Source organism: Corvus cornix, chromosome 2 (assembly GCF_000738735.6).
Source record: "Corvus cornix cornix isolate S_Up_H32 chromosome 2, ASM73873v5, whole genome shotgun sequence".
NCBI lineage: Eukaryota > Metazoa > Chordata > Aves > Passeriformes > Corvidae > Corvus > Corvus cornix.
In genome coordinates, this window is record NC_046333.1 from 14,950,818 (window position 1) to 14,967,042 (window position 16,225).

General features: G+C 38.7%; 1 protein-coding gene across 19 annotated transcripts in view; it reads right to left on the bottom strand.

Annotated features, from left to right (window-relative positions):
• SVIL (supervillin) overlaps nt 1-16,225 on the bottom strand; it is a 134,307-nt gene that overhangs the window by 51,830 nt on the left and 66,252 nt on the right. For 18 of the 19 annotated variants that reach the window (XM_039548310.1, XM_039548311.1, XM_019283177.2 and 15 more), the window contains 5 exons: nt 12,270-12,336; nt 7,132-7,223; nt 2,892-2,949; nt 2,617-2,768; nt 1,533-2,202 (listed from right to left, as the gene is read on the bottom strand). In XM_039548310.1, the coding sequence (XP_039404244.1) occupies nt 1,533-2,202; nt 2,617-2,768; nt 2,892-2,899 (830 nt within the window). In that variant the 5' untranslated portion in view covers nt 2,900-2,949; nt 7,132-7,223; nt 12,270-12,336. Of the gene's footprint in view, nt 1-1,532; nt 2,203-2,616; nt 2,769-2,891; nt 2,950-7,131; nt 7,224-12,269; nt 12,337-15,238; nt 15,452-16,225 lie in introns of those variants that run through there. The other variant, XM_019283173.2, reaches the window with a different exon arrangement.

A 16,225-nucleotide genomic window follows, 5' to 3' on the forward strand; every position in this document is an offset into this window, starting at 1 on the left:
GCTCAGATATCATGGAGATATACCAGCCAATTCCCTTGGGACTCTGGGATAAATCTAACTGGGTCCTACAGACTTAATTTTGTTCAGTTTCCTCAGATAATCACAAATATGATCTTTTCTTATAGTGGGAGGGACTTTGCTTCCCCAGTCACAATCCTGCTGTCCACTCACTCATGAGGTGTGGAAAGAGAGGTTGCCACTCAAGACTGAGGCAAAAAAGTAGTTGGGCCTTCTCCTCGTCCATTGTTACCAGTTTTGCTCTGACCTTCCATTTCCAGCTAATATACCTGCAGAAGTCCTTGCTATGCTTTGCATCCGTTGCAAAGTTCAGCTCCAGCTTCACCTTGGCCTTCCTAACCCCATCTCTACACAACTGGGCAGTGTCCCTATATTCTTCCCAAAACAACTGTCTCTGCTCCCTGACTGTGCATTTGCTTCTTTAATAATCCATGCTGGTGTCTTTCCTGCTTTTCCTGATTTCTTACACCTGGGAATTGAGAGCTCTTGTGCTCTGTTGAAAGAGTAAATGGTTGAGTTTATACCAGTTACCTCAGTTTCTTAAGAGCAGTCAACACTGCTCAGCATTATGCAGATATGTTTAAAATTAAGTTCTCATTTACATAATTTCTAGTTGCAACATTTAAACTTACATTTTTACAGTTATTATTTTCTATCTATCCACCTACCAAGAAATTAAAGACTCACACTTAGAGAAAATCATACTTAAAAAAAATATCTTAGTCATGCATTGTTTTCAGTCACTGTAAGAACTTGACAGTGTTTCTATACCACACTGTGAAATTATAATGGAAAACTAGTGAAAACTAATTGTTTTTCCCTTTTGGAAGAATCTGTTTACCCTATTACTGTAGTAAATTTGTCAAATCTGACACAATTTAGCATAGAATTCTAACTCTCTCCTCTGCCCCTTCATGCACATATATGCCTGGCATTATCTGAAAGATTGACTAGCACAGTTCAAAAGCGTTTTTTACACTTTTGCATCAGGAAAACAAATCAACTATTATTTCAACTGACCCAAGGCACTCTTCAGCTTTTAAGCCTGAAAAATTAAATTTTGGCAGAAGCAGTCATGAAGATATTCAAATCTTCATTGAGATACAGCTTGCCCCTACTTGGAAGCTCCCAGCAAACAATTACAAGATATAGAAGAAAAAAGGTTAAAGACTCGCTCTAACAGGTTATTAAAAAACGCAAGGAGATTTAGAACCATAACTCCTTCAATTTCTAGTTTGTGTCCTCCCTGCAAAGGGCCTAATTTTAGTAAAACTTCTATAAATATAAAGCGAAACCAAGGACATAGCTAATTAAAGAAATATATATCCACTTCCTTTATCAGAAACACACTGTAATACAATAAACCCAACTAATCCAGCTTGAGACATCCAAAGCAACTAAATACATTCTTCAAGGGTAATAAATACATTCTCATTAATACTGTAGACACTGATGCAGAAGCTGATTAAGATAAAGGAATCTACAGCAAAACAAAAATTAAAAATCATGCTTACCTTTGTCTGCTGTTACTGTGCAAGGGCTGGTCATTCTGCAAGTGGGTCGGTGAGGCTGCCCGCTTTGGTGAAGGGAGGGACTCTCGGGGGGTTTGCTTTGGTGATATTGGCACTTCGTTATAGCAGGAAGATTCTTGTCCAGAAAGTGAAATGGAGACAGAACTATCCAAGGTTGCTGAAGGGTCAGAAGCCTGTCTAATGGCACTGTCATCATCTGCTTTTCTAACACTCTTTTCATTTAAGAGGTCACCTTTATCTTCGTGGCTGGAGTACTCTTTGGAATCAGAAATCACACTCTTTGATGCCTTCGTCTCAGTCCTGGACAAATAGAGAGTGCCATAGTCTTTGTTTTCATCATCTTGCCTTTCACTTTTCACTCCCTTTCTTTCCACGCTGTCGGGATCTTTCCTTGCCCGTGTATATCTGGATGAGTAGTCAGAATCCAAATCAGAATCAAGAGATAATCCATACTTTTCTGCCAGCTGGCGCCGCCTCTCTGCCTTGTACCTAGCTATTCTCTCTGCTTTTGATTCTAGTTCCTGGACATCCATGTTTGCTGTACTGTACAAGGGCTCTGTATTACCTCCTGTGATTTCTGCTCGGTATCTGGATGATCTGGGTTGTTTCTCTACAGAAGAATCTGAAGTTTCCTCCTCTTCATTTGATCTTCCTGTCAAAAGTACAATATATAAGCAAGTCCTTCCCAAAACTCCAAGTACCCCACCCACCACTTAAACTGAGTGAACTACAAGCTTCCCATTTGCTTACAAATCAAAGTGACTGCATAGACACATTATATTTTTGCACTTTGGTCTCCAAAAGCACATACAAACAATTAAGAAAAATGTATTAGTAATAATTCTTTAATAAGTAATACTTCTCAAATCAAATAGTTACTTTAAAGCAGTAAGAATAATCAACTTTCTCGTATAAGGCAACTGGAGACTTAAAAGGCAAATTAAAAAAGAACAAACAACCTGACACAGCTCTTCTGTAGAAGTCTTCTCTAGGTACTCCATAACTGGTAGTGAAGCAAACATGAAGTAATTCATCAGTGCAAGACTGAGTGACATGTGCTACTTACCTAAGTGGGGGCTGTATGGGTCAGTTGCACGCATATATCTTGGTGTATCTTCCTCTAGTAAACGGTGTGTGACTGATCCTGGGCAGTTTTGTAGAAGCATAGGTTGTGTATCATTTTCAATTCCCTCTAAGCGTCTAGCTATTCTTTCTTTTCTGAAAAATATATGAAAAATACGAAAACAGGCATCATGAAGATTCAAGGGGAGAGTTTCTAAGAGGAGGTAACAAAACAAGCTGCGTATTTTGTTTTACAGGCCAAAGACTTTTTTCTTTTACCTTTTCATTTCCAAAAAATCTCGGTTGTTTGGTTCAAAGAGTTTTCTTAATTCTGAAACTGAGAAAACAAAAAGATTATGTAGTTTATAGGATAATAAGTTTCAAAAACTTGCTAAAATGATTTAGAGAATAAGAAGGAACAGTCAACTGAAGCTCAGAGGTTTGAAATAGCTTTTGTCAGGAAATGAGAATTTTCCTCTTGTTTTCCCAGTTTATTAAGGTTGGGCTGTCAAAAGTGCATTAGGCACATAGGTGTGACCACCAAGTAGTCCTCCCCTCCAAGTACTTCCAGGCTAATTCCAAATCTGCTATGCCATCCTAGTGGTTTTCAAGATCTAGTATATACTGGACAAGTTGTATTTTGATTAGCTGAGGTCAAGCTTACATGCTCCAGTAACCCATTTCAAAACCAGGTAGTAGGGAAATTCCGCTTACCCTGTCTGCTCAAAGGTCAGAGACTATGTTTAAAGAGAAGCAGCGTCCCCTATTCCTTAGTTTCCTCCACACCTTTATACTGATCAAATCCCAAGAATCCCAGTGACTAATGCTGAAGTGAAAATTACTGTGCACCTTCATGATATCCTGCATGGTTAATCACTTTCTATTTTGCTAACTTTCCCTTCTAGTTTTAATTGGACATACTTTCCTTCTCTTCCCCTGAACTCTTTGCTGGTGTTAAGTGCTAGCAGACAGCTGCCACAGTCCACAAAATAGTAGTGAACTAGGAGGAGGCACGACAGATGATGTAGTCCCTATATATACACACATATGTGCATGCGCAAACCACACTGGAGCAGTGAGTGCTACGCAAACAAGTGTGGTGTGACTTCTTACCACCACGAGGAGAAACCATCCAGGCTGTCAAGGGAAGCAGTGGACTGGGGTGGGGGTGTGCCTAGCACACAGACATGCACATCCACACACCCCTCTGTGCCTTTGCAATCATGTGGTGCTGAAAGCTGTGTGCACCTATTCTGACCAACGCACCTCTGGGCTTCTAACCCTGTTGACCCAGGGACCAAAAGTTAAAGCAAGCCAAAGTCCACACCTGCTAAATTGGCCAGAGATTGCCATCAGAAACACCTGATGATTGAGGAGTGTCTAGTAGACACTGTTCCACTGCAGAGCTAAACCTATCAGCATTTTTTCTTGCCACCAGACTTCATTGCTCTAGATACTTAGAAGATAAACAATATTGAAACACCACCCTTTTAAAGGTCAGATGCACCTTTTCTCCCTTCCGTCTACTGGAAGAACTTAACATGCATGGCTTGGTCAGGGTTCCAGCTCAGCTGACTCATCCAGGAAGTTTGCTGTACTCATTACCAGTGCTCATACCTCATAGATACTATTGACATTGAATGTCATATCAACATTACATGCTGAAAAGCCTAAAAGTAGAACTACAGATAAAATGTGTGGGATCAGCAAGAATGAACACATTCTGATCCTGAACCAACACCAAAGCAAAGATGAGCCCTTATGCTGTGTTTTCACAGACTTTTCCACAGTTGCCCTGTCTACTCAAGCTGTGGTAGCAGTGGAACAGAGAACTTACCCATTTGAAACCAGCCTACATTTCAGATCCACACCAAAGGAAATGATTTCTCAGGAACGTTTTGCTCTCACCTCCCCAAATCTACTTCTGTTTAATTATGTTCCACTAACTATTATAGTTTTTCTGTTCTATCTGTTGGCTATGTATACATAACATTGTCAAAAGAAAACCCATAATTGTCTGTCTTCAGACAAGTCAAAGGCCTCTAGAGCTCAGAGTTAGTAAAACCACATTCCATCCAAGTCCTGATCCTTTTTTTCCCCTAGTCACCAATTTATGCAGTCACCAAAACCATCATCAGAGAACAGCTCTTTTACAGCTTCATTTATTAGCAAAAGTCTTCTTTCCCCTCACCCCCAGAAAAGGAAACTTGACTATTAGTTGTCCACATACAAGAAATGTGGAACACCCAAAGAACTCCCAAAGTATTAGCTCAACACTCTCTTGCTACATGCTAGCTGAAGTTCCAGAGATTCTACTACCACTTTGCAGTCCTAAAAAGACCAGAGCACTGGTCTCATGAAAAATGTCTCCCAACAGGTGTATTTTTGTCCCAAACAACATGGGACAAAAATAGCATGGGACTACTCTATGCTGCCTTACACTTTTTCCAAGATTGAGATTACAGAAGTAATTTCAGCTAGGTTGGCCAACATCTGCAGAGTTTTTTTGTGAAAGTAGTTTCAGAAATATTCTTCTTTTGATGAGGTGGGGAAAAGAAGCACAAAAAAAGCAAACCCAAAAGAAGATAAAATGCAGAAAATCTTCTACTCTAGTGGTTTCTTTTTGACAAATAAAATATTTTACTTCATAACATGAAAGCCAGTTGGAAACACTTCACTCCCAAGGACACTGGTTGGCCCTTGCAAACTTAGGAGACCAGGTTTGTCCTTTTTAGTTTGCAATTTGAATATATTGGTGCCAATTTCCATCAGTTCATGGGATGTTTTCCCACGTGACCATCACAAACAACACAATGGGAGCGCTAAAGAATAGCAACACTTCTACCTAAAAGGTAACACAAAAATCTGATTCAGCACACAAGAAAACACTAAGAAGCTTAAAATAATTAATTTCACAGTAAAAGCTCCTTATCTAGATTACTTGATGCCAACATACTTTGTAAGCACCATTGGTCAGTTAAGGGCAAGAGGAAGAACAGCCACAGTTAAGAAACAGCTCTGAACTTGAGGCTTTATTTTAGGATGTTGAGCAGGATGCTATGGCAGGATATCCTCTAAGGTAAATTGTCAAGAGGCATCTTAATTTTGATAACTGTAGACTTTTGAAACAAAATTTACTTTAGAATACCATTATTTGGGAAAAACAGTAATGTTCCCTGTGTTGTCCCAGAATGAAAAACAAAAAGTACATTTGGAGCGCACCTTATATTTTAAAACTTCTTAAATTAAGGTGAAAGATTTCTTATAGAAATATATATTCATAGAAATCTTTCAGAAACATGCTACAGAATATAAGCATGTTTATGCTGAAAGCCCTCTTTGACAGCTGCAGAGGGGACATGTGAATGAAGTTGCAGCCATGTGACAGCAGTTTTCTTTTTACAATACAGAAGCTGTAAAAACTCATTTAAGCCTTCCAAAAGTTCATAATAGAGGGGGAGCACGTACATTTGTGAAGCCTGGATAGACAGGATCAAAAGGTTACCTGCCAGAGAATTAATTTCTCAGAGATGGTAAATAACCATTGCAACACAGGTACATATATTTTCATTTTGAGGAAAATTAACACAATGGAAAAGTCTACCATTGCCAACAATGTTTCTTTCTGAACATCTGTAATGATTACATTTAAAAGCAAGCATGTCACTTAAATAGCACTTAAATATTATGCTGGAAGAAGTGCTCCTTTCTAAAGGAACTCTGCAATGAATGACATTAAAAGAGCAAGTCAGTTCCTTTATGTTGGGATTAGTGCATTTAGCCTTGTAGCTTGTCTGAAAAGAGTAAATATCACCAGAACACACACAATTTTAACCAAAGTTCTCAGGTCCACAACATCCTTGAATGAAGGGAACATCTTTGTGCTAGTTGCACATAGTTTTTCAGTCAAATGACCCTTTATGGGTCAAGCATGTTGTGATTTTTCTGAATAATTCAAGCCAATTAATTCTTGCCTCCACCTCAACTGTGTCAAACGATAAAGATGCAACTGCTGCTTTCTTCAGAAATTATTCAGACTATAATAGAATTTTGGAAAAAAAACCCTAACCCCCCCCCAAACTAAACTCTATATGTACTGCAGGCCCTTTAGCATGCAAGACAAAAATTCAAGTGCAGTCAGTTGGTCATGCAAGCACAGTGACTCTACCAACCACCAAAGGGGCCTGGAAAGAGCTGTGACTCTTAACAAATCAAGTTAATACTTCTGAACTCGGGATTAACCTAACTGTACAATCTAACTGAAGTTTTGAATTTCAACTACTAACCTACTGAAACCAGGTAAACAAAGGTGAACTTTATGAAGCAGGGAGGTAGCAAGGTCTCGTAAAAGAGCATTGTGGTTCATCCTGTTTCATCCTTCATGCATACTTCACAGGGAAAACTCATTTACAAAACATCTGCACCTAAGTGATTTTAACTGTGCCTTGTACTTGCACAGACTAAACTTCACATGCTGTTAAATTACCACTTGTGTTTATAATATGTCTCCCTTACCTACCTTTCGGAAGTACTGCTAAGAGATTAGCATCAATATCCTTTGTGCTGTTTGCAAGTTCTTCTTTATCTTCAAATGAGAACTCCTTCTGAAAACTGAAAACAACATCTGGTTTACAGAACTGTGGATGTCTCTGCTACAAATCAAATAAACCCAAGACACAATCCATTTACTGCAAGACAGTCTAACAGAGATACCAAAGAAAATATTTTCCATAAGAATGAGCTAAGAAATAATCCAAAGAAACTCAGAAATCCAAACCTAACATAATTTGAAACCTGCTTGGAACTGACTGATACATTTTTGCATTAAATTACTGACTGGAGACTGCCTTCAAAATGCTCTACTGAGCAATTACATTTAAAATAATCTATATTGAATGGTTCTTCATAAATACTAAAACATGCCATCAAACGTAGTACTGCATGTACATTCCACCTAGAAGTCTTCTGCATGACTACCAAGTTGTTATTGCACTGTTCTCTGGATCTTACATGGTTTATAATATGCTAATAGGAGTATCAGATCATTTAATTTTATACCATGTCTTTTCAAAACAGTAAAACTGCCCATTTAGATGAAACAAAATATTTCTTTAAATAGCTTCATTAAATATACAAATTTTAATCATAGTGGTCTAAAGTAGATACTAACTGTCTACAGAGACTTTTTTGGAGGAAGTGTTCCTCCTCGTAAGCAAGATTTCTTTTCTTCAATCACTAAAAATAGAGAACAAATTACTGTATTCTGCCATTGTGACTATCCCAGCTGGGCAAAGGAAAACTTTAAATGGTCTTAAAACCTTTAGTAAACTGTGTAGACAGGTGTAACAGATACAAATCCTCACAGTAGTCCCAGGTTCTTCATTTTGTCACAGAAGTGATGTGCTATATGATTTAATGTCATTCTGAGAAGAAAAAGGGCACAGTCTTACTGTTGGAAAATCCTTCCTTAGGACAGATTTTAAATGGCTTTCTTTTTTTCAAGGGTATGAATTCTGTACTCACTATTTCCAAAGAACAATTCTCATTGAAAAGAGTTTTAACATATATTAACTAATAATATTTTTCTTAAGTATTTCCTTGTTTATCATTTATGAATAACATTCCTTTTTAAGATACTGAGGGGAGAATAAAATCCTTGAAATGACAATGAAGAAACTGGGCTGTGTCACAACCAGGCACCATGCCACCTGCTGCAAATTGTCTCCAACAACTGCACTTAGAGAAATCATTCCAGGTACTGCCAAGAAAAAGCAATGTTAGCCACCACAGAAAATAGCAAATAGAAGATGAAGAGCTGCAATAATCTGTCCATTAGAGAGAACTGTGTATCCTTACAGGGCAAACACACTGTAATTGAACTAAACAAAAATCAAAACACAATGAAAAAATAGCATACAGTAGCTACAAGCAAATGGATCCATGTGCCATCTGAGACTGGGCAGAGACTCAGACAGCTAACTGGATGTTTTTCTATGCCTAACCCCACACTGCCAACACTTGTAATTCTTACTAGTCTCACAATATGGTATTTTCTGGAGAACCCTGGATGGAGAGATACCCAGTTCCCATTTGAAAGCAGATTCCATTCCTTTTAGATGAGGATGAGTTTGAAAAATGCAAATAATACTGGCCTAAGGCTATAAACCAATCCCAAATTTTTTCTGCCAAATCAACTTAATTAAGACAAAAGCTGAAGGATCCAGCTCATGACTTTTGAATACCTGGGCTTTATTTAGCAGTATCTCCACTGGGTTTCATAGTGCCTGTGACAGTGCAGCACCTTAAGTTTCCCTAAACAAGGGACTTTGTACAGAAAAGCATTCACTCAAACAGCAAAATACTTGTTTAAATTACCTGTGCATGAACACCCACCACTATGCCTAATTCCTATATGAATTTCCAAGCATAAAATCATGGAATCAGGAGTGGCACTAGCCTGCTGGTTCTAAAAGCAACCATACTATTGGATTGCTTGTAAACAATTCACTCCTGCTCCTCCCTCAAGGGAGTTCTAGGGACTTTGGAGGCAGAGATCCCTTAAACCCTGTTTAAATGTCTGTCACTGGGTTTCTATCCATTTGTTCTCTTGCCAGTGTTGTCAGTTACTTTACTTATTTTTCTTAACAGAGGTTATCTACATGTACTCAGCTTCCTCAAGACAGGCTCTCAGTCTCAGTGATTATCTGTTAAAACGTTCTCTACTTATTCCAGTCTTAAGTAATCTTTTTTTGTATACAGTGACCAGAATCAGGTAGTCTTTTATTGCAGACTTGGATCTTACCAATATCTTATGAAAATAGGATTTTTTAATAGAGAAAGCATTATTATATTACTAGCTGGCTGAAAGCTGGGATCTACAACACATTTGCCTTTTTACATATATACTATACTGGCTGCTCAATCCTGCATGAGAAACTAATATGCAAAGGCTTTGCTTTCATCAGTTGCAAGTGACAGAAAAATTTATCAGCCCCCAATGCACAACTGTGCACTTAGTATTATTACATTACATCCTTTTTCTATTACTCCTCAAGGTCATCCAGTTCTTCCTGTATGTGAGCTCCCTCCTCCTTTGTACAGAGGGTGGCTTGCAACCTTTGCTCACTGGCAGATTTCATTAAAATTCCTTAAATAACCACAAACTTCCTAAGCTTAACCCTCGCTGCACTACACAGCATCACAGGTTATCTGCTTTGTGAAAGTCCCTTCATAGTTTTCCTCTGGACAGACTGTCAACCTTTACTGTTTATTTTTTAAAGATTAACAATTTTCATATACTATTTTATCCACAATTTAGGAGTTTTATCTCTTCAGACACATTTTTTCGCTCTTTCTTGCTAAGATGCAGGTGGAATTGCTTGTTTTAAATATTTTCACATGAGAAAAAACAAATGTTTTAATCCAATGTATAATTACATTGCTTTCCCATGCACAGAGGATTCAGTGACAGCACTGTTCTGAACATGACAGAATCAAACCAAACAATTGAGTATTTATAGACACATAAATCAAATTAGTTCTAAAAATGAAACTAGGCATATTTAGGACATGTCACAGTGTTCAATAAGAACACTCATTAGGAATCTAAATTGAGTTGGAAGGATGCTAAGGCAACTCCAAATAGCAAAAAAAAAAAAAAAAAAAAAAAAAAAAAAAAAAAAAAAATTACAGAAGGCTACTCATCACCACTTTTAAGTGTTTTAAAAGACAAACTCATACGTAATTCGTTAACAAGACCTCCCTTTTTCCTCAAAGGGATCTTTCCAGATGTCTCCCTGCCTTATTAGTTTCTCTACTGGAGGAGCAGTCACAGCATCAGTTCAGTTGCTTAAGCAGAGCCAGACAGTCAGAGCCGGATTGCCAAATATATCATACCTTCAAACTCATCCAAAACCCTCTTCTAGAAACTCATCCAGAACCCACAACTACATCTAGTCATGCTACAAATTTAGGTGCATATTCTGAGCAGCAGCACTATGAATTAACTGCACTTAAGAGCTAAGCTATGCACATTTATTATTGAAATAATTAGGGAGTACATGGGTTTCTCTAAATAAATAAATAAATAAATAAATTAGAAGTTTGCAAGAATTCTTTCTTGAAGTCCCCATTAAATCTGGATACTGAAAGAGCAACTTCTTGTCCTTTCCTTGCCTCAAATATAGCCTGAGATCATGGTTCATGAAATGCAAGCAACAGCATGAGGTTCCACCAGTTTGTTTCACACTGGGTTTGTGTACGGCTTGGCCTCAGGTTCCCAACAAACTCATTATACTCTCCAGTGTTCAGGAATTCAGATGATTCCTCTTAAAACACAGTCAACAATACTTCACAGTCTCAATAGTTTTTGTTTAAAAACAATGTATAATGTAGCATTAGTAGAGTACTTGACAGTCTCAGTAGTTGTACAGTTCTGGCAACTTCCAAAGTGTGAGCTGCATGCTGTACATCAGGGATTCCAGGCTGAAAACTTCATCTGCTGCTGCAGCAGCAGCATATGGTTTCTAAATAGCTGTCCCACTAACCTAGTTACATGCCCAAAAGCAACCAAAAGTTTGATCCAAATGCCACTGGTAATACTGACCTGCCATCCCATTTAAAGGTATGGCATATACTGAGATTTTATGATTGAAATACAAAATCCATTGGTATACCTGCTAGCTAGGTGCTTGGTGTTCACTTTTCTTCTCTTTCTCTACCTCCAGGAGAACTTCCTTCCCTGGACTCTTATGGAAAAGGTCCATTCTACAGTCGTGTCCTTCTCTACTACTCCCATCGCTACTTTCCCCTACGTGCTTTCACAGCACAGTGTGTCTTGTAAACCTAATCCCTCCATCTCTCTGCAGGACCTAAGAAACAACATGGCAGGGAACCAGGTGTGCTCTAGGTGTGTGCACTGACTGAAAAGAAGCTTGCAAACATGAGCCTGTGCCCCTCTGGCACCTCTGGCAGGGGGATTCCTGCACAGCTGAGCCAATGAAACAGCTGCTTGCTGGGGTAAGAGTGGGTTCCCAACTCCTGACCTCCTCTCTGTGCCATTGTGAATGAGTCCAGCAAGCACAAACATGGGCACCCAAGGCAGCTGGAGCAGGGATGGGAAGAGAGAGGGAATGTGACCAGCCATCTTGCTTAACTGTTTAGTTGTATCCCCTTACTCAGCCTTGTGGAACTGTGCCCTAAGAGTGCAGACAAGGAGGCAGCACAGCCCTGACTGGATGCAACACCACTTGTCCATTCATCTGCGGTGTCCCCCTTCTTCTCTCTCCCCCCAATTGCTCCATGCAAGGATGTATAATTAATTCACCCACTTCAGCCACCTGCTTTTACAGACAGGTTCACACTTCATGTCTGTACTCTGTCCATGCCATGCAAGGAAAAATGGGCATTGCAATGACAGAAGGCTCAGTGCAGAGTAGGACTTTCCCTTTAGCAATGTCAGCTATAAATTTTAACATTATTTAGGAAGCAGTTGGTGTTTTCAATGCTTGTTCAGAACATCTGCTCTAAGCAAAAGCTTGGTCCTGTGAGAGGGCCAATAATCATTTTTCCTGACAAAAGAATAACTGTAGATTCAAGCAATGACAGAAACTTACTGCAACCAGTCATCTTCACTGGGCAAGAAAAAGTGGACCTTACCTTAACGTTCTCTTCCTTAGGAGCAGTCGTGAAGGCTTAAATCTGATGGAGTTTCCTTTGGCAAAATCTGTGAAAGAGGAAAAAAAAAACCACACCATTGTGAAGATGCTGTAATAAACAGGGAACTTTTGGTAAACTAGGTTATAGTTTCCAACCATAGCCTTTTTCCCCTGCAAAAGACTGTGCAGTGGCCTTCTCTCTAATCAAAGGAGCACCAGCCTGCATGTCCAAGATGATGATAAAACCAAAGCCTCGCAAAAATGAGTACAGACAGCAGGCATATCAAAAGCATTAACACTTAATGCAACTGCCATGTTCTACTCCTAATATTTGTGGTGTAGCACTGCAGCCTGGGGTGATCATTTAAACTCAGTGTTTCCCAGATTACAAAATGGGCAGTGGACATGTTTATGAAGCACTCTGCAAACGAGAAATGCTGCGAGCAACAAGAGCCCTTTTGGCTGCAGCCTGGCAATACTATGAAAACTGCATATTCACTGCAGAAGCCAAGAGATGTCCAGCTGAGAATCTCTTGCAACAGTATTACACCATCCATGACAGAAATATTTCTGAAGATTGTCTACTGTTTGGAAGCTCCCTTTCTTTTCTGCATTGCCTTACAACATGCATTTCACAGAGGAACACATGTTTACACTGAGAGCAAAATTGTGTCAGATGCAGCCTTATGCTCAAAAAGTATGTATTACAAAGCCTCTAGGTCCCCAAAATTGTGTGAACCATAACAAGCAACCCCACCCTCTCCCAGATTCAAGTTTTTCATTTCTGCATCAACTGCGTCACCAGAGGGTCTAAATGATGACCAGTGGCAAGGGGGACCAGTGCTCCAAGTACCCTCTTCCATTCACTGAGGATGCAATCAAGAGACCTTAGAGCAGCCAGGGAGCAGGTCCTGGTCTGGGACTGCTGTGCAAAACACATGGAGCTACTGACAACTTACTCCCAATGAAAAATTGCCTTCCGTCTCCATCTGTATTAAATCTGCTACCCAAGACCCTAAATTAATAAACAGTTGGCCACTGATACAGCAATCATTTTCTTTTTCAAAGACAGACGCAGACTTAGAACAATTCAAATGCAGCTACACTCCTTTTACTCTACCTCAGAGCTAAGATTTAACTATTTCAAAGAAGATCTAACTGCAAAAAATTTTTTTTTGTTTATGCACAAGATTTTCAGTCTGGGTAGAATGTCTCTTGTTTTTGCAGACAGGGTTTAATTAAGCTTATTATAGCTGACAATATGGGTCTTAATTTAGAGAATGTACATTTTATCTATGCCTTTCAAAACTTTTTATCCTCTTCCATTTCCTTCTGCTACATCTACAGGTATAAAGATTGAAAAAAGGTTTAAAAAAAGTAACAGAAAGATGATTTTAATGACTTGATAAAGAAGCTTAAAATGTGCAAAAAGGCATTTTTTAGGCATAAAGGCATTTTTTAGGCATCTGCTACAAGTCAGTGCAGATTTCAAGCAGCTTTGCTAATAGCATTCTTCAACTTTTAATAGGCAACTTTTTCCTGGTTTTGTTAACATTAATTTTATCTTTCCATTAAATGGAGAATAAAGCACAGAGATTACACAGAAACATCTTGTTAGACCAAAACAGAATATTATAAGAAAAACAGTGTGAATGGTATATAAATCATTATATTTTACATTGCAACATTAAAAAGAATACTCTGAGCCATACGGATCCTCTAAAAAGGTCAGATTTACATTACTTTGAGAGGACTATGCACTAACTTCCACAGCCCAGCTCAGTATCAGCTTAGCTAATCAGAACCAGGCATTTCTTAAATTTATAGCTGTTCTAACAGGATACAACCCATCCTAGAATTTTTGGCACTGGAACAGCTGTCCACCATGAAAACCACAAGCAGACCACAGAGAAATTTTGCTACCCCAGCCAAAAGTGGGGAGGGAATATGAGAACAGAAGAAAGGAGCCTGCATGCTTCCCGGGGAGCAGGGAGGGAGAAGGGCTGCTGAGAGGGGCACATCAGCCGGTTTGGCTCCTGCTACCCCTGAAACACATTCAGTAACATTCATACATACCACATCTATAATGCCTCAAAATCATCTTAAAACTTTGCTGTGTTTCACAGGGGTGAGTTCCAATCTTCCCCTACACCCCAAACACAGAAAAACTTAGCAGACAATTAAATTCCATTACACAGTTTTGATATTTTATGTATTTCCTCCTGTTCAAATTAAATACCATGTGGGGGGATTAAAGTCCAATAAAACTTACTTACCACAATATGGAAGTCTTAAATACAAACACAGGAGGAAAAGTAAAACAACTCTGCATCAAAAGACAATAAATATCCCCACAGAAGAAACATCAGTTTAGCAGAGTCTTATTCAATGGTTAATTTAAAGATTAAAAAACCACCCTCACAGTACTTGATAGACAGAAGGAAAATATTTACAACAGCATTTTGCTCTGGTTTTTACTGAAGGATTCTAAACACTCTCATAATCACATCAAAGCAGTTTTAAATATTTTTATTTAAAATTAAGAGTATATTTACTGAAGTATAAATCAGACTTGTTCACAAGTTTAACCATTTGTTCAGTCGAGTTCCCTTCCCTCTTAGGTGCAAACTACTGGATAAAACCACTATTAATAATTTAATATATAGGAAATTTAAAATGAAGACTCTAAAAAGAAAAAGTAGATGCAACCTTCCAGGGTTACTTAGTGTATTTAAAGGCCCTAAGTCGGTGGCATGCTAAGCTAATTAAAAGATCCATCTAATCGGATCTTTCAAAAGTGTCCTTTAGGAAATAACAAAATAGCCTAGGTGACTAAATGCATACTGATTGCTAAAGTACCTAATGCAGCTGCAGGAGAGCCAGTCAAACAATATTTACACATGCACACATATATACGAGAGATTAAACACACACAAACTGCATTTTCTTTTATCTACTTGGAACTCTTACCTTGCTCCTCAGAGTATTTAACATTTCCCACATAGCTGGAGATCCAAGGATTTCTGAACATGGTTGCACAAACAAAGGATTCGGCAAAGAGAAACTACAATAGCAGCTAATTCTCAACCAGCCACAGCCCTTAGGCCTGTCTTAGCAATATCGTGGAGAGATTTTTCATAGCACAGGACTGGAGCTGTCAGGCTATCGCGTCCCAGGGAGTACAGTAAATGCATAGCAATAGGCTGCAAGCCGGAGCAGCTCAAGCCAGTAATCAGATTACAAATAGAAATTAGGCACATGAATGCTAAAACAGATTGGGCAATGGTGATTGGGAGATTTATAATATTACCACTTCAAAGATACAGCCAAATCACACATTATATTCCTGCAAAATGAATGCAAAACCCCTAAATCCTCATATTAAGAAACCAACCAAACAAAAATACCCCAACAACAGCAACAAGAAAAAATGCTGAGAAGAGGAATAATTCCTTCATATCTCTAATCAGGATAAACTGCAGTGCTTACTTAAGAAAAACAGCACCCAGGCTGCCAAAAAATGGACTCTGATAATCATAGCATTATGCTTAAATGTTTTGCCTAACTATTAGTTGGAACATTTAAAACAGACAAGATTTATGGATAACATATGAGCAAAATTACTGGTGGGGGTAGGGATTTAAGAACAGACACCACAGCTCCAAATATTTTAATTTGAGACAGAAGGTGAAAAATTGCACGAAAGTACTGTCTAGCTACCTTTTTTTTTTTTTTTTTCCATTAAACAGATTTGATGGATTTTGGATTGAAGAGTTGGAACCCTTTTAGTTAATTTTGAAAGTCTGGAAACATTTGTTTGCAATGGTGCAATAACCCTGGCTCAGTCGTCCACACTGAACTACCTGATGGTCAAACACAGACACAAAGAAGCACTAAATATGTGACTGAAACAGGTCCATGCACTTAACCCCATCCAAACAAATAGGGAAGTCTATC